Here is a 26,762-nt window from a genome sequence, read left to right on the forward strand (position 1 = left end):
TAGAAGTACACACTTTCTTAATACAGCTCAGTATTTTAAACTGGTAAAGAACTAATAAAGGGGGCCAACTTGGTGGCGCAGCGGTTATGTTCACATGCTCCACTTTGGCAGTCTGGGGTTCTCAGGTTCAGATCCTCTGTGTGACCATGCACTGCTTATCAAGTCATGCTGTAGCAGGCATCCCACATATAAAGTAGAGGAAGATGGTCACAGGTGTTAACTCAGGGGCAATCTTCCTCAGCAAAAAGAGGAGGATTGGTGGCAAAGCGAATGTTAGCTCAGGGCTAATCTTCCTCAAAGAAAGAAAAACAACTGACAAAGTTTGCCTGAGGTTTTTACACCCTGGAACAATGCACCATTTTAAGATTTTCAACGAGTGAGTTATGCCCTTTCTTTTTGCAATTTGGGAACTCTACGGCTACTGTGAAAGAGAAATGAAATGCAACAGGGAGACGCCTTGACTGCATTCCTTCACCAGCAAATCGGTTTTAGAAATACTACAGACGCAAGTTGAAGATTCAGAAACCGGTAGCCTTAAAACTGTGTGCACCCACCCCTTGAAAAGCCTCTGGCGGGGGCACATCTCAGTTTAAAGACAACTGATGGAAATTTTTACAACGTCTTATTGAACTCAATAAGAGAGATAGGTCAACTTAGGTTAGGCCTTGGTTGGGACACTGTACCCTGGTGTCCACTCTTTGGGAGTATAGAACTGTGACCCGTAAAGCAGCCAGCCCTCATCATTTATATTCTGTTTCTCTATATTTTCTTCTCAGTTGTAACCTTGACTTCAATTTTGGGGTACCGATGTGGAGACTATGTACTGACTACCTAAGGGAAAATATGCCCCACTTAAAAATAATTATTAATACTGCAACAACTTGAGAAATCTTTATAGTATGGTAAGGGAAAAAAGCAAAATACATAGTTGTATGAAAATTATGATTTCAATTATGCAAAACTACATAAACTTCTGGACACTAGAATTAAATATGCAAAAATGAAGTGATTTTTTGTAAAATGTCTTTAAAGTCACATGACTTTAAAAATAATAATGATGATTACATTTACAATGCTGGAGGTCAATCTGTCTAATCTAATATTCTCTTTCTCCCAATGGTACCAAGGAGCTGTGCCGTGTGAGTTTAAATTCCCCAAAACAAAGCGTTCAAGAGATTGACGATCCGTTTTTCAAAAACGTTCTCATTATGATTCATTAGTGTTATTCCCCAAACATACTCAGACTATTCTTCAACTTAGTTTAATACATCCCACGTATTAACGTCACAAATTCCAGAAGTTTATTTCTTGCTGTATGAAGTAGTAATTCTTTTCATTCTTATTAACTTATTAACTTTCTAGCTTTCTTTCATTTCCTGGTTTTACTGTTCAAGAACTCGACCTTGTTGACTTACACTGCTCTTGAGTTTTACCGTTCCTCGTAGGCTTTATATTTTTTAGAATTCACATTAAAAAAAAATAAAAGTCATGCTTTGCAGCCCCCAAAACTAATCCTCTTAAATTTGCTTCTTGTGTTTTTCTTGTTGTTTGTTTTGTTGAGATCTAATTAAAAGCTCAGTATTTTCCAGGGCCCACCAAAGGAAGGAGAAAAGAGGCTAGGCCGAGGGTGTCTATGTACACGGGTGGTAATACTGGTGACTGCACCGTTCGGCGTTCTGACAACTGGACGCAAGCGTCCCCAAAACCAGCTTCCCGAATAGCGCGCCCGGAACGCTGAAGAGAAGCCCTCGAGCTCCCGGCAGCCTCTCCACGCCCCTCAGGCCGCCGGCGCGCCGCGTGGCCCCGCCCCCTCATGGCGCCCCGCCCCCTCCCTGGCGTGCCGCACGCACGCGCATCCTTCGCCGGGCTTGCGGCCCCGCCCCCTCTCGCGTCGCCCCGCCCCGGCCGGCCGGCCCGCTCCACCTCTAGGCGGTTGCTCGCTGTGGCCGCCGCCCTCCCTCGACCCAATGGCGCGGCTGCCGCGTCAGTGATGTGAAGCAGTGCTCAGGCTTGTCCGGCCCCCGGCCCTCAGCCCATTACACCATCCGTCGCGTTAGCCGCTGCAGCCCGCGCAGACTGGGAGGGCGGGAGGCAGCTTGGCGTGGCGGGGCGGGGCGAGCGGCGCGGCCGGATTCATTCCTGTGGGGCGCGGGGCATGGAGGAGCTGTGCGGCCGAAGGCGGAGCACGGCGGCCCGGGTGGCTGGGACAACGGTTTCAATTTGAAGGGGGCGGCCCGAGCGCGAGCGGCCAGCGGCGGCGGGGAGGACTAGCCCCCGGGCAGGTAGTAGCGGCAGCGGCGGTGGCGGCCTGCCCGAGCCCGGGCCGCGGCCTGAGGCGCCCGCAGAGAGGCCTGGGCGGGAAGGGGAAGGGGAAGGAGAGCGCCACCGGCAGTGGAAGGCGGGCGGCGGGCTAGAGGCCACAGGCTCGTCGGCCCGCCGGGGGGCGGGGGGGGCCGGCGGGTGGCAGGACGAGGGGTCGTGATCGAGCGAGGAGCTTGGGGAGGGGCTGCCGCATCTGGGAAACGTAGAGGTGAAGGTTATGTAGGGGCGTCTGGGGTTGGGGGAACCTGCAGATGTCTTGTGGGGGGGACCAAGATGGGGCGGGCGAAGTTAGCTAAAAGGCAGCCGGATTTCCTGAGAGCCCCGAGGAGTTTTAAAGGAAAGAAGCTTTCGGGTGAGGCTTTGGGCTTTAGCTCCGCGGTTTGTTGTGTCCGACCTTTTTGTTCCTTCTCGAGACCCATCCTGGCCACAATGAGGCCTTTCAGCCTGGCGCCCTTGGCCCTCTCCCTTCTGCAGATGTGGGAAAGAGAAGCAGTTCTGAACCTGCGTCTCCTGTCTCTCTCGGTTGTACTCTTCTGGTGCAAAGCAAAACTAGAACAAAGCTTGGCTGGTTAGGAGGCGAGAAAACCGGTTGCCTGTAGTGTTTAAATTTACCGTATATAGAGAAGAGACTGCCTCCCATCAAAACATTTGGGTCTCTGTGTGTACCTTTTTTTGTATTCGCCTTTCCTCCCTTTTTTGGGGTTGCAGAGTAGTCCCTAAAGTCTGGCGCTTTTTTACCTCCCTTTTCCCCTGGAGTAGAAATTAAGAAACCCTAAATAGTTTGTCTTCACCTGTAGAAAATTCAAAACTACTTTTTTTTTCTTTCTCTAGTTTGGTGCTCTGGTTGTCAGATGTTGGAAGACAATAGGACAGAACGTACTGACCCTGGTTTTATATCCGTTCTGGGGTGCAGTGATTAACACTGAACTTTGGTTCCTGTAACTCTCGCCTGGGTGGATAGAGTTAAGCCGGAGCTTTGCTCTGAAGGATAAATAAAGCGCAGCCTCTCAACTGGACATAAATGGATCTAAAGACAGCAGTATTTAACGCAGCTCGGGATGGCAAACTCCGGGTTCTCACCAAGTTACTGGCAAGCAAATCCAAAGAGGAGGTTTCCTCCTTGATCTCTGAAAAAACCAATGGGGCCACACCACTTCTGATGGCCGCCCGGTATGGGCACCTTGACATGGTGGAATTCCTCCTGGAGCAGTGCAGTGCCTCCATCGAAGTCGGGGGCTCCGTCAATTTTGATGGCGAAACCATTGAGGGGGCTCCCCCGTTGTGGGCCGCTTCTGCAGCAGGACATCTGAAGGTGGTTCAGTCTTTGTTAAATCATGGAGCATCTGTCAACAACACGACTTTAACCAATTCAACTCCTCTCCGAGCTGCCTGTTTCGATGGCCATTTGGAAATAGTGAAGTACCTTGTAGAACACAAAGCTGATTTGGAAGTGTCAAACCGACATGGGCATACGTGCTTGATGATTTCGTGTTACAAAGGACACAAAGAGATTGCTCAGTATTTACTTGAAAAGGGGGCAGATGTTAATAGAAAAAGTGTTAAAGGTGAGTTCAGCTTCTTCATTTTTATCTTTTACGGGTTTACCGCTTATTTTCAGGAAGTTTGATAAGCAGTGGTGTTGAGTAAGCCGACATTGACAGACCTGTCTTATAACCTTGTTGATTGTTTCTCTGATATTTTATAATACCCTGAGCTAGTGTGATAAGAAGATCTCTATCACTGTATTAGGCAGCATTTTCTGTCTCATATTTGGAGTAACTTCCCATTCCTGGAAAATAGATTCCCCCAAGTTACAGAGCATGTTAGTGGCAGTTGATCTGAGACCTTAGGCTTGTGTTTAATCTACTTGAGAGTATGCGTCAATGTAATATATTTTTCTTAGCTTTAATTTTTTTAGAACACCCTTGGAGTAGAAACTACTATGTCTAGTGAGTCATTGTCTTGCTTGTCTTAGGTCGGCATTTCATTTGTTACTCCATCGGGGAAGGCTAGGCCAGACTGACCTGGAAGGATTAGTATCAATGGAAAAGGAGAAAATCTGTTCCCTTATTTCCCATTTATTGTGTGGCCAATAGAAAATCCTTTTATATAGAACAGGTATTAAATCTAGCAAGAGAGAAGGCACGTTTTTAAAACTGCTACAGTACTGAGAGAGCAGAACAAGGACTGGGTTAAACAGATGTGGATTTGTTGGCTAGCAACAAAGTAAACACCCTTGTCCAGAAGAAGCCCTCAGGTTTACAATTGTGTATTATTTTCAGCGGTTGTAATAAACTTAAAGCAGCAAATGATAGTTTAGAATTTTTTTAAACCTTTAAAAATAACTGTTTTGCTAGCATAATTTTGATACTTGAAAACCTTTTTTTCCTTAAATATCTTTATACAACAGCAAAGTAATTCACTGCCCATATTTTAAAAACTATTAAAACTTAAAAGTAGCGTACGTACATGGTAAAAAAAAGTCAATACAAATTGGTTTACCTTGTTTACAATGAAAAGTAAGTCTTTTCACCCCTGATTTCTAGACCCCTAACCCACTGGCAACCACTATTTACAGTTTTTTCTGTGTCCTGGAGAGAGTTTATGCAAATACAAGTATACTTGACTGTGTCTCTCTCCCTCCCTCTTTCCTCTCTGTTAGTTGATACATAACTAGTTTTTTTAAACCTTAATTTATCTTGGATGTCATTCAACTCCAACACACATAGCTACCTCATTCTATTTCATAGCTACACAGTATTTCATTGTATGAATGTACATAATTTATTTATCTAATCCCTGTTGATGGACAGTTAGGTCACACCCAATGTAAACAATGCTGTTGTGAGCATTCTTGAACAAGTGTGTCTTTGCACACTTGTGTGAGAATAGCTGTATTATAAATACCTGTAAGTGGAATTGCTGAATCGAAGTGAATGTGCATTTATCATTGTGATAGTGTCTGATTGCCTTTCAGAGAGGCTAAACCACACAATTATCGGGCACTACATAGTTACTGGACATCTTTACTGAAGTTAGTATCATCTTTTTTAAAAAAGATTTGTTATAAAAATGACACAAGCTCATTGTGATTTTCTGTCAAAAATTTTTTTTCCACAGGATATATAAAAATCCCACAAAATTCTAGCACTTAGAGATAACCCTTCCAAAGATATTTCTCAATTTGGCATGTAGATATATGTGTACAATTTTATTTTATATGCTCTTCTATAACCTTTTTCTTTTTAAGCTTAATAAATGTTATCTTTAATGTTACTGATCATAGCTCCTTAATTTCAATGGGTGCATACTCTTCTACTAATGGAGTTTTACATTGCTTCTAGCTTTTAAGTGTGATAAAAAATGTTTATGTAAACATTCTTTCTTAGAATGTTTTCATTTGCTCCTGATTATCTTTGAGGTAGATTGTTGGGTCACAGGACAAGATAACTTTTCTTTTCAAACAATCATTCTTTTAAAGAATGCTCATTTTTAAAGGACAAGTTACTGCTTAAGTGATCATGTTAATATTGGGAATGCTTTGAAATCATAAGTAGAAGAGAAAGAATTAAAAGGTATGGCTGCTTGTTTAGACTTGTTGGATTTTTTGGGTTCTTTGTTTTGAGCTTTTTATTCATCAGCTTAATGATGTATGGATTGTTGATAAACGCATACATTTAAGTCAAATTGGGGTATATTTTAAACTCTTAAGTCATTGGAGAGACCAGTACTGGTGCTAATTATCTTATGTTTTTCAAAGCTGCTTTATATACTTCTGGAAATATAAGGTATGAGAGAACTATACTATGAATAGATCATAGTTTTGTGAGCATTTCTGAACAGTATTTAACTTGATTACCTTTCCTGTTTCAGAAGAATGTTCCTTTTATCACCATCATCGTATAGCCTTTATGTGAGGATGTGTATGCTCGCTCCCACTTTTGACTAAATGTTCTGCTAATTCTAGTCATTTTCCCCCAGTATCAATATCTAGTATTCATGCCTTTTAAAAAATTACATGTAACACGAGAAAACAATTTTACACCAAAAATTGTTTTTGGATAGCTTCAATTTTATATACCTACATATATATATATACCTACCTATGTGTATTTTATATATATATATATATAAATATAAATATATTTATTTATTTATATATATATATAAATATATATATAAATATATAAACTTGTCCTTTAAAAATGAGCATTCTTTAAAAGAATGATTGTTTGAAAAGAAAAGTTATCTTGTCCTGTGACCCAACAATCTACCTCAAAGATAATCAGGAGCAAATGAAAACATTCTAAGAAAGAATGTTTACATAAACATTTTTTATCACACTTAAAAGCTAGAAGCAATGTAAAACTCCATTAGTAGAATATATATATATAAATATATTTATATATATATATTTTATATATATATATATATAAATATAAATATAAATATAAAATATGTATCACTGTGTGCAGTACTTTTACCTTTTCATGGTGCCTTTTAATTTCAATAGTAATTCTTAATGAATGCTAGGGGCAGGTTAAAGTACATATGCACCCTCCCCGACTCTGATCCTGAAGCTTCCATTCTTTGATAATCACTCTCTCATTGACTCTTCAGATTTTTTTGTGGGTTAAAGGGTAGTAAAAATGCAAGAGCCGGTTTAAACTAAGGCAGAAGCACTGGAGAAAGATCTGAAAGCGCATCAAAAAAGAGTTTTTTCCCACGTTTTTACTCCCAACCAAAAAGTGGAAAAGTCTGATAAGATTAGGGATAACATGAAATCATTCCTTAGGAAATTTTATGTCACCTGTTGGAAATAGTTTTGAAGAAAGAAAACTCCAATAAATTATGCTTGGTCTGCTTAAATATAAAATGCGTGTGCCTTCTGTGTTCCATTACTTTTTAACAGGCAGTTGGTATTTGAATGTATTATTTAACCTCTTTCTATTACTTTTTAACAGGCTGTTGGCATTTTGAACATGTTTTAACCTAAGGTGGAATTCATTAATTAATTAAGAGAGCATTTATTGAGTCTCTCAGTGTGCCAGGCTGTTAGACTTAGGATATACAAAGATGAGTAAGAAAAGTTATCCAGTTCTTGATTCCCTGCTCTTGAGGAGCTCATGATTTGATTGGAGAGACAGGTTCATAAGCAGATACTTAAACCAAAATATGGTAAGTACAACAGAAGTGCTTTCTTCTATTAGATGTTTGGAAATACTTTATCCCAACCAACTCATTACCTGAGGGGAGAGTGGGTTCCTTCTTTTCCTATGGCATTCAAAATGGGGAGAAAAACTTTGAGATATTTAGAAATACTTCTCCAGTTTAACACAAAAAGTGATTTTTGAAACAGGAGAATTGGTTGCTATTTAAAACTGTAGACCCCAAATCGCAAGTGATTAGACAAGCCCATCTCGGAGCCATCATGTTGATCTCAGCACTTCATGGTTATAGACATCTTTGGCTTTCTTTGGTTCTTTCCTATGTTTTTTGGGGGTTTTTTTTGACTCTGAATAGGACTTTGCGGATCTATGGTGAAGTTACTTAAGACCTTTAGTTCTGCTTGTACACCCAAATTCCACTGGGAATTGAGCAGCTAAAAGTGATTGATTGAGTACTACAGACCAGTAGAGCAGCTCTCTGAGTTGGAATTGGGGAGACTGGCTCTAGAGGACACACTGTCCTCACACATTGGTCAATCATTTTAGATACACAAGGGAATTGAGTAAATTGGTAATGAGATAATTACTGTGCATTTTCTGTAGGCAATGCATTGTGTTGGACATTGTGGACGCTATGAGACCATACAGGACATCTCATTTGTTAACTGCTAATTTGTTAACTGTTAATGGTATAAATCTGGTACGATTTTAGAAAAGTTTAGTGACTAGAAAGTCTTCTTGGAAAAGTTGAACCAGGACTTGAAAGGATTGTTGGGGGTTCAGATCTGCAGAAGGGATTTGATACAGTTTTTAAGGTTTAGGAAATGGCATAAGGAAAGGCATATTGAGAAATATGCTTGGAAGGTCCAGGAAATGGAAAGTAGGCATATTTGGACCAAAGGGCACTCAAGGCTGGGTTATAGAAGACATTGACTTCCAGGTAAAGGAGTTTGATTTTGTTCTTTATGGAGTGGTAAGCCAGTGAAAGTTTTCAACAGAGGAATAACTGGGAATTCTTTAGAGAAATGCATCTAACTACATTCTCATTCTATTACATTGTGATCTCTTTGAGGCTAGAGACCTGTTGTTTGCATCAATGCATTAGAAAGAGTATCTGGCCCATAGTGGGTATTTGGTAAATGAGATTGTTGAATGAATGTGTTGGAGGTAAGAGAGGAAAGATTATAAACTCCTTGATAGCAAGGAGTGTGTTTTGTAGACCTTTCAGTACGGAAATAAATGCATACGTGGAGACTTGAAGTAAGAAATTAAGACAGTAATTGTGAAAAATGAGTGGTACAGGTAGAACTTGATAGGCATACAAAAAAGGGAGAAATCAATGTGGGTGCATGGTAAGTATAGCTAACTTTTAAAGAGTTTGAGAGTAGAGCTAGTTCAGGCAGTTCATTTGCCTGTTTATCAACAATTAGCCATGTTTGCAAAAGTTCTAAAAAAATACGTTTCTTCCTCCCCTCCTTTTGTTTTCTGCAGTTTAAATCAAACCCCAGGCATGATATCATTTCTCTCCCATAGTATAGGCATTTTAGGGTATAGATGTATTTCAGTGAAGAAGATGTAAAAAAAAAAAAAATTAGAAATGCTTTTTTGTTTTTTTAACCCGGTGTAAATGCAAAGGAATTTCAAAAAGAAAATCTCCCCTGTAAGTTAAGAACTGCTGGTAGTACGATAATGGACGAAGATAATGACTATTGTCGCGTAGATAGGTTATTTCACTGTACTTCAGGACTATCTGAGAGTGTTAGAAGCTGAAGTTCTCTTTTCTTTCTTGACTTTGAATGCTCTTCTCAGCTATGGTTACCTCAACACACCTACTTGCTGAGAAGACTAAGAGGGGGACTTAAAATTTCATTCTACTCTGTAACATGTCGGTATTTATTTTGATTTAATAATAATGTTCAAATAACTTACTAGTTGAAGTCATTAACATTTTAATTCCAGATCATCAAGTTGTTCCTTCGAGTTGTTCCGTGTTCATTGTTTTCCCTCTTGTATTCCTTGGCACACTTCCCTGTATCCTTGGGGAGACTAGTTGGAGAAGCTAAGCTGTAGATGATGTGTAAATTGTGTTCAGTAGGGAAATATCCATTGTGTTCCTCTATCCCTGGAGATTGGATTTTGAACTGTGAACCCTCACAGAATTGAACTGAAGTTGGTGAAAATGAGTAGATCCTGAACACTACTGCTGTTTCAGAGTTGTTGGCAGCAACATGAACTTAAGGCAGAGGTTAAGCTTTACTTATTGACTTTTGGGTACATGTGGTTACCTCACTGAGTTCATCTTTATCAGATTTTGCTTTATTGATTATTTAAATTTATTTGTTTAAAACAAAATTCAGGAAGCCCTTGGCATTCTAGAGATTTATGCTATTGAGACATCAGTAATGTATGTGAGGAAGACAGAGGTGAGGAGAGATCTAGGTAAAGAAGTCACTTGGATGCAAATGTGAATAAAACATCTCTCTTCCTCTTTTTTCCCTCCCTTTGGGAAAAACTGCAGTTGAATAGAGTCTGAAGTAGAATGGCCAGGAAAAGGAATTGTAATGAAGTCTGAATTGTAATGTTGAGGTTTTCATCAATTTACGTTGCTTAATGTTCCTGAAATTACACTAACAGTAGTTGTTTTTAGTCCCGATCCCTTAGCTCTGGTGCTCTTAGCCTTGAAAATGCTACTTGATATCAAGACCCATTTCAGGGGGCTGACCCCGTGGCCGAGTGGTTAAGTTCGCGCACTCCGCTGCAGGCGGCCCAGTGTTTCGTTGGTTCGAATCCTGGGCGCGGACATGGCGCTGCTCATCAAGCCACGCTGAGGCAGCGTCCCACATGCTACAACTAGAAGGACCACAACGAAGAATATACAACTATGTACCGGGGGCTTTGGGGAGAAAAAGGAAAAAGTAAAATCTTTAAAAAAAAAAAAAGACCCATTTCAAAGGCAATTCCTCATCCCCCTTTAGTCAGTAAGAATGTATCTTACCTCTGTGGATGCAGATGTTCTTTAGCACTTAACTTTGTTGTGAGCTCAGGAACCTGTATTATTAAATTTCTCTATGCTCCTAGCTCAGTGCCTTTACAAAGAATTAATGAAGGGGGCCATATGGTAACCTTGGCACAATTTGTCTTTGATTCTATTTTTTATTCTTTTTTTTGGAACTCCTGTCCTTAAGTATCTCTGGTGTTGGAGTATACCTGGGGAAGGGAAACATTCTGAGCAGAGCAACCCTCCAGTGCTCCTTTGATACCCTAAAGTGTTTCTCTCTACCCCTTCTCACCTCCTCCCTTAACACCTACCAATTAGTGATTTCTGGAATAAAATACTTGGAATCAGCATTGTTATGCAGTTGTAATGGCACGCCCCCTTCCCATCTTTACAAAGGACTTCTTATAGATTTAGCTTAGTCCCAGCTACAAAGCTGAAGAAGAATGGATGCCAAGTACAGTAGAATAAAGAGGAGAGATGAGAATTGTTTTTGTGCATTTCCAGATAAATCTATTACAATAAAAGACCCTTTGCTGCTTCTGTCAAAACTCGCACATTTATGTAACAAAGACGCAAATACTTTGATTTTAAAACAGCTTTGAGACATGATTCACATACCAGTCACCCATTTAAAGTGTACAAATCAATAATTTTTAGTATGTTCACAGAGTTATGCAGCCATCACCACAATCACCTTTCATCACTGCCCCAAAAATCCCATATCCATTAATAGTCACCCGCCCATTCATTAGTCTTAGGCAACCACTAATCTTTCTGTCTCTAAAAATTTGCCTGTTCTGGACATAACATATAAATAGAATCATAATATGTGGTTTTTTGTGACTTGCTTCTTTTCAAGGCTTATCCATTTTGTAGCATGTGTCAGAACTTTATTGCTGAATAATCCGTTGTATAGCTATACTACATTTATCCATTCATCAGTTGATAGGCATTTGCATTGTTTCTACTTTCTGGCATTGGAAATAATGCTGCTGCGGATATTCATGAACAAGTTCTGTGGATGTATGTTTTCATTTCTTTTGGGCATATATGTAGGAGTGGAATTGCTGGGTCATATGGTAACCTTTTGAGGAACTGCAAACTGTTGTCCAGAGTGGCTGCACCATTTTACATTCCTATCAGCAACGTAGGAGGGATCCAGTTTTTCCGCACCCTCACCAACATTTGTTGTTATTCTTTTTTTTTTTTAAGATAGCCATCTTAGTGGGTGTGAAGTGGTATCTCATTGTGGTTTTGATTTTTATTTCAGTGCCTAATGATGTTGAGCATCTTTTCATGTGCTTATTGGCCATTTACATATCATCTTTGGAGAAGTGTCCTCCTATCCTTTGCATGTTTTTAAATTGATGGGTTTTTTTATTACTGAGTTGTGAGAGTAATTTGTATATTCTGCATACAAGTCCTTTACCAGATATGTTATTTGCAAATATTTTCTCCCATTGTGTGAATTGTTTTTTCACTCTTTCGATGGTATTGTTTACAGCAATTTGGATTTTATTTTACAAACTAATTTTTTAAAAATTCAACTGTGGATTACTTGGATTTGACTTAAGAAAATTGTTAAGAATAGACTGCAGGGTTTACTGATACCCTTTGTTACATAGACAGGAACTTTTCTGTGGATCAAACTGTGTAACCTAGTTGTAAAACACACCCTATTCCTGCCATGGCATATAATGTTTAAATTGAGAAGATAGAGGAATGGTGAACTTTCGTTTCTGTATCGTGTAAAACAGGGCTGTGACCTAACCCTCCTTTTAAACTTATATTCAGATGACTTGATATAGCTATTAGATGTGTTAGCTATATGGCAAATATCTATATAGCAAACAAGAAAATAAGATTTCTCCTCTGTTACCTTGCTGCTCAAAGTAGCAAAGACTAGCAGCATTGGCATCACTTGGACCCATCCGAGATCAACTGAGTTAGAACCTACATTTTACTATGATGCTCTGGTGATTTTGTACTTGAAAGTTTGAGAAACACAACTTTATTTGACCTATACTGGAAACACACACACACACGGCTTGAACTATGTGAAGATTTTACAAATGGCAGAATCTGTTGAATTGATCTAGAAAAAGCAATTTAAATTATAATAGACATTTTGTATTTGTTAAATATTTTATAGCCCTTATGAGGACGTTTTTGTTTCTTTAAAAAGATAAATTCTGTTTACTACTTGGGAGTGGTTTGGAAACTAACTTAATTTGATCCTGGTGAGTCTAAGTAGTCTTAGCCAAATTGAAATATTTATAAATGCTGTGTTGAAGTTCTTATGTGATTTAAGTGGTTGATTGCTAACAATCACAGACAATCAAGATAAATATCTTTTAGTCAAACCAAAACACCTGATTTGGAGCCGGGGCATTCTTAGGTTCCAACTAGTTCTTACTCAAAATACTAGTATGTTTTTGGATTACTTATTTTAGAAAAATCTTCACCCCATTGTTAGGCACCTAAATTTTCACAGTTGAACATAAATTCCTGTCTTTTATGTACCTGCTGTCAAAAGATTACAGATCTCTTTAAAATTAACAGCAACTAAGATTGGCACCTCAGATAGGTCTTTTTGAGGAATATTGCTTGCTTAATGCATGAGTGCTTCCCATAATTTCTTTCCCTTAGTATCAATTCCAGAAGCATCCCAGTGAATATGGCTACTTTTTGTTCTTCCAAATTTTCTTAGCACTGTTTCCATGTTAAGTTATATAGTTGAAAATTAATGTGTTTAGATCATACTGTTTAACTTGTTGCAGAAATACTTGAACTGAAGTAACACTTAATGTACCATTAGCTTGATTTTTAAGAAATGTCCATTTAACAAACATGTCTTTTGAGAAGTCATAAAAAATTTCCATTATGAGTTCAGTAGCAGAAATTTTATTTTTTTCTTCAAATGAGCTTTTTCTTAATCAGGCATTGAGAACTGCATAATATAGTACTTAGGTTTTTTTTTTTAGCTAAAGGTAAATTTATTAAATTTCAATGCTAAATATCCTTAATTTCGTCTAAGATGCCTGGTAGTATTTATTTTTGAACTTAGTGTTCTATTTTTAATTGTCTTTCTCCGAGGAGACAAAAATAAGACATAGTAAGGTAGAGATACAAAATCTTTTGAAAGGGTGATCATGTATTATGGAAGCATTTTTAAGGGGCACATAACCCAGGGAAAATATTTGAGTTGAATCTTCAGTATTGCTTGGCATATATTGCTATGCACCGGAAGTTTAAATCAATGAAGTTACTTACCAAAATTAAGTAATGATATTATTGGTCTTTGGCATGTAACTTAGCACAGACTAGTCACAAGAACATAGTAACTTGATTATTTAATTCAGCTTGTTATATCTTTTCACAAGAACTTGCAGTTAATACTTACAGCATATCTAACACTGTTGAATGAAACAACCGATAGAGGAAAATATGTACATTAAATATAACGTACAACTGGTTGTCATTTTATAAAGTACTTATATATAGAAAGTCAGACTAAGCCCAGAAACGAACATAAATAGACATATCGTAAAAGAAAATAAAATTTGTGACCAGACATAGGAAAATATTTTATATACCTAGATATAGAGGTAATATAAATTAAAATTCAAGAATTAGTTTCAGTGCTAGAAAGAGTACTATACAAGTGGAACTTTAAAAGATTTTATTAGTCCTTTGGAAGCGAATTAATATTAGTCCTTTGGAAGCGAATTAAAGATGTGTGTTAAGCTATCACGTGTGATTCTTTTTTAAGGTAGGCATTAATTTTTTTGTCATTTGTTTATTGAAACATAGTTTATATAGAATAAAATCCATCCTTTTAGAATATGGTTCTGTAAGTTTTGACAAACATATGTTGTAATTTGTAGTTTTGACAAACATACTGTAACTGCTACAGTAAAGACAGGACAGAAAGTTCCCTAACCCTCTGCAGTCAACCTCTCTCCCAACACCCACCCCCTGACAATCACTGGTCTATCATCTGTCCTTATGGGTTTTTAGGCATTAATTTTAATAGTGAAAATTCTGAAGCAGTGCAGGTGTCCATCAACAGGGAAGTGTTTATGTAATTTATGACATACCTCTTTACTTCAACTTTCACAGTAAAGCCATTAAGAATGATTAAGTGGTATCTATGTAGTTCATATAGACAGTGTAGAAACATAACATGACAAAATGACTCTGGGGTAGGTGAAAAGCAGGAAACAGTTGTCTATGTACTGATTACAACTCTATCAGAACATACCATGTAAAGAGACTTGGAGACATGATACAAAAATTATAGTTGCTTTAAAACTATGCTTTTCTTTTTCAAGGCTTTTAGGGCATGAAAGTGTGATGATTATAAACTTGTTAGAGTAATTAAGAAGATCCCTTCCTTCTAAGATTTTACTTTTTAAGCTTATTTTATCCTCAGAAGCTAAATTTGAATCACTTTTTATGATAGCAAGTATTAAAAATTTAAGAATCTACCTTAGCTTTAACAGTGTGCTAACCGCTATCTGGGATGTAAAGGAAATATAGGATCTCTGTACTTTAGGAATAGACAGTTTAGGTAAGAAAGCCTATTTGTGAAGCAGTAACATTATGCTAAGGTATTACATAATATTATAATAGTAGATGTAATATGAGTACCTACCAGTCATTCTCAAAATGACAAATTGATATGGTATAACCGAGAAGGCCTCTTTGAGCAGCTGAAATTTCTGGTGAAACTTGAAGGACAAGAAGTTAAAAAGGTAAAGAAGAAAGAGTGTTTTACAGGAAAATTAAGAGCAGAGGCATGGAGGTGGGAGTGAGCGGGACTGTTCCTGGTGCTGGGAGAGAGAGCTAGGATGGAGTGATGTGAAGCATAAGCCGAATCTCTCCCTTATGTATGGCACGTATTCATAATGTCTTTTGGATTAGAGTAGGTGTTGGCAAAGTATGGCCCAGGAGTCTAATCCTGCTCACCCCATTTTTTGCCTGAGTGCTAAAAAATGGTTTTTATATTTTTTAATGGTTGAAAAAAAATCAAATGAGTAATATTTCATGACATGAAAATTACTTGAAAGTCATATTTCAGTGTCCAGAAGTAAAGTTTTGTTGGAAAACAGCCATATACATTAATTTAACTAATTGCCTAGGGATGCTTTTTGCTATGTGGCAGAGTTGAGTGATTACAGCAGAGACCTTATGGCCTGCAAAGCCTAAAATACTAGCTAGTCCTTTACAGAAAAAGTTTACCAAGTCCTGGGCTAGATTCACAGTGCAGCACTCATATTGAAGATGATGAGGAATGAGGCTGGGGAGGTAGGGTAGAGAAATATTTCTCAGTGTTTTAAAATCCATTTCCCATAGTTTATCTTTTTATGCGTATTCCCACCAACCAGGATTAAACTTTACTTCACATAACATGCCTTCTAAAAGTATAGATTTCTTCCTCGTTGCCCTCCTACCTCCGCACAAATAGTGCTTTGAGAGTCAGTGCTGTAGAATTTTGAAAGCCCTCTTAAAAGATTTTCAGCTGTTTCCTTAGCAGAAGCATAGAAGCTTTCGAGTTGGAAAGTAATGTGATTGGTGGAAGTTTTATTCTGAGATTTGGCTTACATTAGATGTAACTTATTCATTGGAGTCTAGTATCACCAGCATTTAAAATATGACCTCAGAAGTGAGCAGAACACTGAAACGGCAAATGAGAGGCATGGGTTTATGTTTTACTATGAACTTGTCTGCTTTCTCTTTGTAGAATAAGTTTATCTTCTCTACTTTGCATAGTTCTTAAGATTACAAAGGGGCAACAGTTAATAAACTTAGGAAAATAAAAAATGCTGTGCTAGCATACCGATACCTTTTTCTTCTTAATTTCTGCTTTTTATTGTTTGCTTCTGCTTTCTCTGGGTTAAGTTTACTGTTTTTTCCCTATGACTTCTTGAGATGGAAACTAGCTATTTTTTTTAAAGCCTTTCTTCTTTTCTAATATACATTTAAGCACAGCTTTAGCCATATCCCACAAGATTTGTTACTTAGTGTTTTCTTTATCATCCAATTAGAAATATTTTCTATTTTCTATTGGGATTTCTTCTTTGACCCATGGATTATTTAGAAGTATATTTTTAAATTTGAAAAATATGGAGATTTTTGTAGGTTTCTTTTTTTTGTTTTCGATGTTTTAACTTGCCTTGTGGACTTAGAACATTCTCAGTGATTTCAGTCTCTTGACATTTGTGTGTGACTCACTTTATAGCCCAGAGTATGGTCAATATTTGTATACATTCTGTGTATCCTTGGAGAAAAATGGTATTCTACAGTGTTGAGTCCGGTGTTTGTTTATATATGTAGTTAAATCAAATATGTTAACTGTGTTCAAATTGTCTATATTGTTATTGATTTTGGTCTTCTGTACTGAGATGGGTGTGTTCAAATGTACTATGATTGTGAATGTGTCTGATTTTCCTTGTAATTCTGTTGGTTTTTGCTTTATATAATTTGAACCTATGTTTTTATTTTTTTAAGTTTTTTTTTTCCTTTTTCTCCCCAAAGCCCCCCAGTACATAGTTGTATATTCTTAGTTGTGGGTCCTTCTAGTTGTGGTACGTGGGATGCCACCCAAGCATGGCTCGATGAGTGGTGCCATGTCCGCACCCAGGATTCGAACCCACGAAACACTGGGCCGCCTGCAGCAGAGTGCACGAACTTAACCACTTAGCCACAGGGCTGGGGCCTGAACCTATGTTTTTAGGTGAAAACAAATTTAGAATTATATCTCTGTGTTTTGAATTTTATATCATTATAAAATGTTTCCCTTTTATCTCTGTGCATTTTGCTTTAAAAGCTACTTAGTCTGATATTTTAATATCAGATAGCTTTCTTATGGTTAGTTTTTGTATAGGGTATATATATTTTCCCATCTTTTCACTTCAGCCGCTTTCTGTCCTTATATTTAAGGTGTATCCCTTGTTAGCAGCATGTAGTTGAGTTTTATGTGTTTGTATTTTCAGTTGACAGTTTTTGTCTTTTAATGGCAACATTTAGTTTGCTTTCATTTAATGTAATTACTGTTACATTTGGGTTTTCATCTTCTAGCTACTTTTTTGTTTGCCCTATTTTGTATTCTTTGTTTTTTCTTTTTTGTCTTTGTTTGGATTATTTTTCATTATTTTATTTTTTCTCTATATCAGAGAATATGTAGTAATTGTATATGTACGCTTTACTATTTTAGTGGTTACCTTAGATAGTACTACTTTGACTTAATCAAAAGCTAACATAAATTTCTAATTTTACCTCTTTCCAAGCAATACAGAAATCTTAGAATGCTTTAAACTCTAATTACACTCCTTACTTTTATGCTATTGCTATCAAGCATTTTATTGATAGATGTATTTCAAGCCCTACAAAACATTATTATTATTTTTTGTGAGGAAGATTGGCCCTGAGCTAATAACTGTTGCCAGCCTTCCTCTGTTTTATGTGGGATGCCACCACAGCGTGGCTTGATGAGTGGTGCTAGGTGTGCACCTGGGATCCAACCCTGTGAACCCCAAGCCACCAAAGCAGCACACACCAACTTAACCACTACGCCACTGGGCAGCCCCAAGACATTATTATTTTCAAAGTCAATATTGATTTAGATTTCCCACTAATTTACCCTTTCTGTTAATATTTATACCTACACCCCAGGACTCCATGTGGCTCATCTTCTTTTTGCCTAAAGAACACCCTATAGTATTTAGGTCTGCTGGTAATAATATCTGAATGTTTTTCTCTTTTCTTTCTCTGAAATGGTCCTTTAGTTCACGTTTATTCTTGGTGTGGATATAGAATTCTAAGTTGGCAGTTATTTTCCTTTAGTGCTCCTGAGATATCATTCTGTTGTCTCCTGGCCTCTGTTCCTGATGAGAACTTTGCTGTCAATCTAATTGTTGCTCTTTTGCTCATTTCCACCTGTTCTCTGGTTTTAAGATTTTTCTCTTTGTCCTTAGTTTTCAGCAGTTTTGCTGTAGTGTGCCTCACTGTGATTTTCTTGGTGTTTGTAAAACTTACTAAATGTGTGGTTTAATCTTTCATAAGCTTTAGAAAATTTTTAGACTTTAACTCTTTAAGTATCACTTTGGGTCTGTTTTCTTCCTCTGGAATTCTGGTTTTAAGTATGTTAACCCTCTGACATTGTTCCCTCTGTCTCCTACAGTCTCCTGCCTTTTTTATCCCTTCACCTCCATGCTGCTTTCTGTGTATTTTCATTTGACTTACTTTCTATTTCGTTAATTCTCTATTCAGCTGTGTGTAGTCTGCTTTTTAAAGCCACCTGAGTTTTTCAGTTCTAGAATATCCGATTCTTTTTTGTAGTTTCCAGTTTTCTGTCTAATTCTCAGAATTGTTTTTTAATCTATCTGAATATGCTAAGTGTAATTATTATTTTAAAGTCTGTGTTTGACAACTGTATTATCTGAATCTTCTGTTGGTCTTTTCTGTCAGCTCTTATTTCTCTTGGTTTTTGTCTTGTGGTTCCTTGTTTTCTGTCCATTATTTTTGATGGGATACCAATATGAAGAATATGGAAAAATAATTTGGGCCCTAGTATGATAATATCTTCCTCCAAATGGTATTTGCATTTGCTTCTGGGTTGTTATTGTGTATACAAGCAATCCTAGATTACTTTAATTCAATATCGAGATGATTTTAAATTGAATTTCAGTTCCTGTGGTGGCTGGTCTGTTTGCACTTCACCTTAACTCCTGGAGTGCATCCCTTCAGAGCTATAACCCAAAGAGTAAGAGGATTTCAAAGTTCCCTTCTTAGTGGGCTCTGGACTCCAGTTCTGCTCTCACCCTGCAAGGTTGTCAAAAGCTCTGCTCAGTTTTTCAGCTGCCTCTTCCAGAATCGGTAGAAGCCATTGAGGAAAGCTTTCTCGAATTCTAAACTTTACTTCTCTAATTTTCTTTCTTCTCCTGGATGTTGTCCCCTTGTTAGCTCTTACATGCTGTCACACAGATTTTTAAAAATATATTTTTCAGCTTTTCTTGTCCTTAGTGGGAGGGCGATCATATTACCTCTGCCATTACTAGATGTGAAAGTCTTGCGTCTTTTTTTTTTAATAAACCATTTTTTCCAACATGTAGTGATTCAAAACACACACACACACACACACACACACACATATTTTCTGTATTTTTCCAATACAGCAATTCAGTTTGTTAAGAAACTGGCTTTTGCTGCATTCTTATTCTTGATTTTATGTTACTGTGAATAAAGAAGACTATCTAAGCCTTCTCTTTATAGTCATATTTCTCTTAAATAGTCTGTTTCTTAGAGAAAAATGGGAATATTAGGGTTTCTTAATTCAAAAGAATTTTAAAAATATACTGAGTAGTAGTCATATTTAATTGAAATTATTTTGAGCAAATGAACATCAGTAGTCAGAAATTCTGGGCTCTCTCAGTGCTTGGTTACCACACACATTGCTAAAACATTCTATTAGACACCATTCCATTGTAGACCGTTGAAATTCTGGGTCAGAATAAAAATATCCAGATAATTATGTAGTCCCTGTAGATATCATGGAAGACTAAACAGGATAAACTTGTGGGGAAATTAAAGTCTTTTTTTTTTTTCCCCTGCTTTTATCTCCCCCAACCCCCCCATACACAGTTGTATATCTTAGTTGCACGTCCTTCTAGTTGTGGGATGTGGGATGCCGCCTCAATGTGGCCTGACGAGCAGTGCCATGTCCGCTCCCAGGATCCAAACCCTGGGCCGCCACAGCGGAGCATGTGAACTTAACCACTCGGCCACGGAGCTGGCCCCAGAAATTAAAGTGTTAATGTGTTATAGCTTTTGCTTTTTAGAATTTTAGTTGTAGCTTTTTATGTGAACTATTGAGGTTTAAACCACTTGCTAGTACACATTCTGTGTCAGGGTCCCCAAGGCCACCCTCATGTTTGGAGGTGACTCAGCATATAATTGTACTTACAGCTAAGATTAATTACAGTGATGTAATAAGGACATGCAGCTGTATCCTAAGGGGAACAGCATAGGTTGGGGTCTGGAGGAATCTATGTGTAGGCTTTTTTTGTGGTCTCCTTCTCGAGGGATGTCACGTAGAGCAGTCTTCCCCTAGCAACATAGATGCTTGTGTGTAATATTTCTGCCCAGGGAAATCCATTAAACACTCGGCACTCAATGATTTTTTTAGAGGCTGACTATGTAGACACCCTTTGCTAAGCACATACCCAAAATTCTAGACTCCCACAAGGAAAGCAGATGTTCAGCATAAAATGTATTGTTTATACAAACAGTGAGTTACCGTTCTCATTTGGGGAAGGTTTTATATCTTCAAACTGTTTGCCAGGTAAGTTCCCAGAAGCCAACCAAGGGCTATCCTTGCAAGTAAGTCTTTGTAAGGATAGCTGTCTCAGCCAGCTATGTTAACTTGTTTCTGTACACGTGCCTAAAATGACTCAGTGTTAAAATTTTCCGTAAACATTATATGTAAATATCAAAGGTCTACATGATGATTTCTGTTTTGATAATTAGTAAAATGTTTATCATTAAACTTAGGTAGCTAAAATACTTGGGTGTTTATAATGTCTTAATATGTTCCATACAGGCTTTTACTAATGTGCCAGTGCTGTTGTCAGTTTTAATCCATGTGTGGGAAGAACAGGACAGTGTTAGAACATTTAGTACATCTAAAAAGAATGGTTAAAAAATTAAATTACAATGAAAAATAATCCATTATGAAAGGACATTTCAGATGTCTCCTTTTAAAGTTCGTATTGAACCACCCACATATTTTTCAGATTTCATTGGACTTGTTTTTTTTATGGGAGCTTTTTGAGGAAAGTACTTTTTTACCAAGAATTTTGACTAAAACAGCTGAAGTTCACTTGGCAATCAGAAATACTGAAAAAATAATTTCTGACTACTATCAGAATCAAATTGGAGAATCTTAGATATTGTAGACTAGATTTCTTGTTTATAAATGTGGAAGCTGACCCAGAAAGTTAAATGACTGTCAGCGAAACTGCGAATAGCCAGTTACTTTCATTTTATCAGTTTTTAGGCATAGACTGTGCACTTGAAAACATTATTGAAAAATACCAAGAAGCTATGAATTAATTTTGAGTTTCTAGTGACTTTGGATAGCTTTTCATGCCTAATTTGGTCATTTCATTTATTCAACAAACTTAAGTATTTCTTTAACCTGTACTGTGTTTCAGACACTATTTTAGGTGTTGGAGATCTTTTTCTTTCTTGTAATCAAATGAAAATATGTCCCATTAAGAGTGGCTTGGAGCTGCCTGCTTTTGTTTAGGTTCTAAAGTACGTACATGTATTACATTGTATCCTGGCCCCTCAAAATATGTTCTCTCTTTTTCTTTTTTCTCCTTAAGGAAATACTGCATTGCATGACTGTGCAGAATCTGGAAGTTTGGACATTATGAAGATGCTTCTTATGTATTGTGCCAAGATGGAAAGGGATGGTTATGGAATGACTCCCCTTCTGTCAGCAAGTGTGACTGGTCACACAAATATTGTGGATTTTCTGACTCACCATGCACAGACCAGCAAGACAGAACGGATCAATGCTCTAGAGCTGCTGGGAGCTACATTTGTAGACAAAAAAAGAGATCTACTTGGGGCTTTGAAATACTGGAAAAAGGCAATGAACATGAGATACAGTGATAGGACTAATATAATTAGCAAACCAGTACCACAGACACTAATAATGGCTTATGATTATGCCAAGGAGGTAAACAGTGCAGAAGAACTAGAATGTCTGATTGCTGATCCCGATGAGATGAGAATGCAGGCACTATTAATTAGAGAACGTATTCTTGGTCCTTCTCATCCTGATACCTCTTACTATATTAGATATAGAGGCGCTGTCTATGCAGACTCTGGAAATTTCAAACGATGCATCAACCTATGGAAGTATGCTTTGGATATGCAGCAGAACAATTTGGACCCTTTAAGCCCAATGACTGCCAGCAGCTTATTATCTTTTGCAGAACTGTTCTCTTTTATGCTACAGGATAGGGCTAAAGGCCTGCTGGGCACCACTGTTACATTTGATGATCTTATGGGCATACTTTGCAAAAGTGTCCTTGAAATAGAGCGGGCTATCAAGCAAACTCAGTGTCCAGCTGACCCATTACAGTTAAATAAGGCTCTTTCCATCATTTTGCACTTAATTTGCTTGTTAGAAAAAGTTTCTTGTACTCTAGAACAGGACCATTTCAAAAAGCAGACTATATACAGATTTCTTAAGCTGCATCCGAGGGGAAAGAATAACTTCAGTCCTCTTCATCTGGCTGTGGACAAGAATACTACATGTGTAGGGCGGTACCCTGTTTGTAAATTTCCATCTCTGCAAGTTACTGCGATACTGATAGAATGTGGTGCTGATGTGAACGTCAGAGACTCCGATGACAACAGTCCCCTACATATCGCTGCTCTGAACAACCATCCAGACATCATGAATCTCCTTATTAAATCAGGTGCACATTTTGATGCCACAAACTTGCACAAACAAACTGCTAGTGACTTGTTGGATGAGAAGGAAATAGCTAAAAATTTGATCCAGCCCATAAATCATACCACATTGCAGTGTCTTGCTGCTCGTGTCATAGTGAATCATAGAATATATTATAAAGGGCATATTCCAGAAAAGCTAGAGACCTTTGTTTCACTTCATAGATGATAGTTTGACTGTATTTTAGCACTGTTAAAGCACGAATTGGTAACAGTTGTTTCATAAATGAGCACTGTTGTGATAACACCAGCATTCGTTTAGCTTGATATCATCGTGCTCTCATTGGCTAAAGCATTATAAGCATCAAATTTACAGGATTGGTTTCCCAGTATTTAATATAAATATACCATATAATATATTGTTTGTGAATTATTGAGAAATATAATGTCATATTCAGATTTCTTGGTTTTTTTTGAGGAAGATTAGCCCTGAGCTAACTACTGCCAATCCTCCTCTTTTTGCTGAGGAAGACTGGCCCTGAGCTAACATCCATGCCCATCTTCCTCTACTTTATATGTGGGATGCCTACCAAAGCATGGCTTGCCAAGCAGTGCCGCGTCCGCACCCGGGATCCGAACCGGCGAACCCCAGGCCACCGAAGCGGAACGTGTCAACTTAACTGCTGTGCCACCAGGCCGGCCCCCAGATTTCTAAAATTGTCTGCCAAAGGCTTATCCATTCTGGTTTTGTTTGCTGTTGGGTGCTTGGGACAGAGTGAACTAGTTTTTGGTGGTGTCTTTATACTTTTCTGGTCTGTGAATTTTATACAATTGACAGTCTTTTTTCCCTGCTTTTTCCTTCTTTTCTCTAAGCTTCTCCCCTGTTTCCACTTTATGTTTTCCTGGCTATTTCTACTTATCAATTTTTTTCCCTTATGGACCCATGCTAGGTTGTACAAACTTTATGGACTTGTTACCATTTGCAGTTACCATAAGTGCTTTATCTTCTCTATGCACCGGCTTAAACTTGACTGTTGTATGTTAGCAAATTTTCTATGCAGCAGTTGGTCAACTTCAACTCAAAACACTGTTAAGTTTGTTACAAAGTTCATTTTATGAAAGTACTCTAGTAGCATGACAATTTTTAGAGCTATAGGTTAGCTACCTGAGCTCAAACTTTTTTGTTTGTTTTTTTCCTTCACATCTGAGATTTCTTTCTCTAATCCACTGAAATTATTGTGTGCTAAATTTGGGAAACAAATCTATTCTAACTCATTAACCCAGTTGAAATTTAGGTCTGTCATCTTAATATATCATGCAGTAAAAGGAAGAATCTTTATAAAGTGACCCACCTTTCATGCTACGCCAGCGTTGTCCTGCTTGTGCTGATGATGTGATTAGGTGTAGAGAATTTGCTTAAATTTAACCTCAAAGTTTATCACACAGCTTAATGAGTCACACTGAAATATTCAGTAATTGAACTGCAAATCACTTTTAGTTAACAAAAAGAGCTGAAGCATGTCAGTGGCATGATGCTTGCCAAGCCAGATCTAGGCATCTAGGATAATTAAGGTATTTTCGTATGCAATTTACTGCCATAGTATCAAAGGTCCGTAACAGTGTTCTTTCTTTCTTCAAGCTTAATTATACCTTTAAAGATAACTTGCATGAGTTACTTTGGTCTCAATTATTTGTCACCATAGTTAAACACAAAAGGTTGCAGTGCTTCCTATTCCCTTACTGAAAGTTGGCTTTTCTTTTCTTTTGAGGTTTTTTTTAACAGCTTTGCTAATGCCACAGAAAGGGCTCTTTTAACTTAAGAACAGATAAGTGAGAAGTACTAAAAAAGATTCAGGTAATTATCATTCAGCACTTTATTGTTATTCAGAATAAAATTTATGATGGCATATTTGCCCTGCAGTTGTCTTAATGAAATTGTTCTGAATAAAAAGCTCCTTATTGGTTTGAGAAAAAATCAGTTTACCTGTGAGTTTAATGAGCCGGATCACTGGGATTTTTGCGTTGACATTTTATTCTGAGGGTTAATATAATGGTATTTAAGGAGTCATCATTGCAAACAGTCACATTAGGTTTATTTCATCTTTACTCAATAAAAAACTTGTAATGAAGAGTAGTAAATAAAAAAACATTAGACTTACTTTCTGGTTAAATAATTGAAGTTTAATTTTTAAAAAGATATCCCTACTCATTTTACTAGGTTGTAAATTTAATTTCACCTTTGAAAAAAGTGGATTGGATATAAATGGTTGCTCTCCAGCCTTTTGATGAAGAGATTTTCTTATTTTATTTACCATGGGCAAAATTGATGGAATATTTGAACTGCCACATCTGATAGGAATAATTTGTGATTTAGACAAATATTCTAGAAATATCAGACATCAATATTTTGAAATCATTTGCCTCTAACCTTGCAGTATAAGAATTATATATTCATGAGCTATTTTTTTTAAAAAACAAAAACTTTACAAGTACAGTAAATCTATATTAGTTGATCTCAATAATTTTTGGGTAAAGGGTGAGCAATTTGGATTTTTAAGTGATTTACTATTACCCCCTCATTTTTGGGGGAGGGGGTAGGAAGGCTTACATGCTCTTATAGTAAGGCATATCTCACACACTTTTACAGGTGAACTTGAATTGTGCAACTCTAGTATAAAATAAGGATTTCTTTACATAGCATTTTTCCACCACTAAATATGGATAACTTAGAACTATTCCTCAGTCTTGATAACTGAAATGCCTTTTTCCATTAGGATACAGTTGTCCTCTGTTTGTCATCTTCCCAAATCCTTTTAGGAGCTCTTAAAAATCAGTTAATTTAATAGCTCAAAATTGTCACTGATTTTATTTTAGAGGAGGTTGGTTAATAAATAAATGTGACCTCAGAAACTGTTAAGGCCTTTGTCAGAAAGTATTCTCAAAATTGTTGTGAGACTGAATTAAAAGAAATACTTAAATTTGTGTTATTTTCTTAACCACAGATGAGTAATTTAATACTTAGTGAGCTAATTGTACTCATTTCAGTCAAACTAAACTGTACGCTGTAGCGTGGTGATGTTGGCTGGAGTTATCGTTTTTGATAAGTTTTGATTACATTTCTATAAAAATGCCCTGTTAAGGCCTGCTGAATTTTAGATGTTCCACTATTGGTCATTTCTGTAAAAGAAATGGTCCATTTACTCTAGTAGATTCCATCCTACTTTATAAAGACAAGTGGATTATAGATTTAAAAAATAGTCATTTTCTTATCCATAAATCTAACAGGGCCATAAGCCCAAATCAGCAAAGGATAATTTGGTGCCCATTATGATTTTGAAGTTAAGAGGTTGCTCACTTATAAAGTGACCCCCATCTACTGTGACTTGGGAAGATTGTTTAGGTTATATTTGGAAAAGTAGCTCTTTAAAATCATACCGCCCAGCAGAAATCTTAGGTTGAATTTTACAGGTATAATAATCTTTATAATTAATTTTCTCAGAATTGTGGGGGCCAGATGAGATAACAACCATAATCTTGTACACTGTAACAGCAGCACTGTTTTTTGGAACTTTAACCATTTTAGAATTAGATGCTAAGGAAACTAAAATTATTTGCTCATCTTTTTTTTTTTGCCCTCATATATCACTAAACAACTAGTTTCTCTCCCTTTTTTGTCAGTTCCCATTGTGTATTTTTCAAAAGAAGTACTGTATACAGATGCCAGCCAATAAGTTGTCACACAATGGAAAATGATATGCCACAACATTCATTGTAAGGTTTAATAAAATTAAATTTGCACCAAA

The 26,762-nt window shown here is 37.3% G+C and overlaps 1 protein-coding gene across 2 annotated transcripts; it reads left to right on the forward strand.

Annotated features, from left to right (window-relative positions):
* Positions 1-1,839: 1,839 nt before the first annotated feature.
* FEM1C (fem-1 homolog C) lies at positions 1,840-26,762 on the forward strand. 2 transcript variants are annotated; one of them, XM_023617846.2, is made up of 3 exons: positions 1,840-2,282; positions 3,154-3,887; positions 21,879-26,762. In XM_023617846.2, exons 2-3 carry the CDS (start codon positions 3,344-3,346, stop codon positions 23,186-23,188), a joined length of 1,854 nt encoding a protein of 617 aa, XP_023473614.2. In that variant the 5' UTR covers positions 1,840-2,282; positions 3,154-3,343; the 3' UTR covers positions 23,189-26,762. The 2 variants fall into 2 exon arrangements, with proteins under 2 accessions (XP_023473614.2, XP_001504618.2); XM_001504568.7 differs by lacking the exon at positions 1,840-2,282 and adding an exon at positions 2,391-2,674.

This window comes from Equus caballus, chromosome 14, assembly GCF_041296265.1.
Source record: "Equus caballus isolate H_3958 breed thoroughbred chromosome 14, TB-T2T, whole genome shotgun sequence".
Classification (NCBI taxonomy): domain Eukaryota; kingdom Metazoa; phylum Chordata; class Mammalia; order Perissodactyla; family Equidae; genus Equus; species Equus caballus.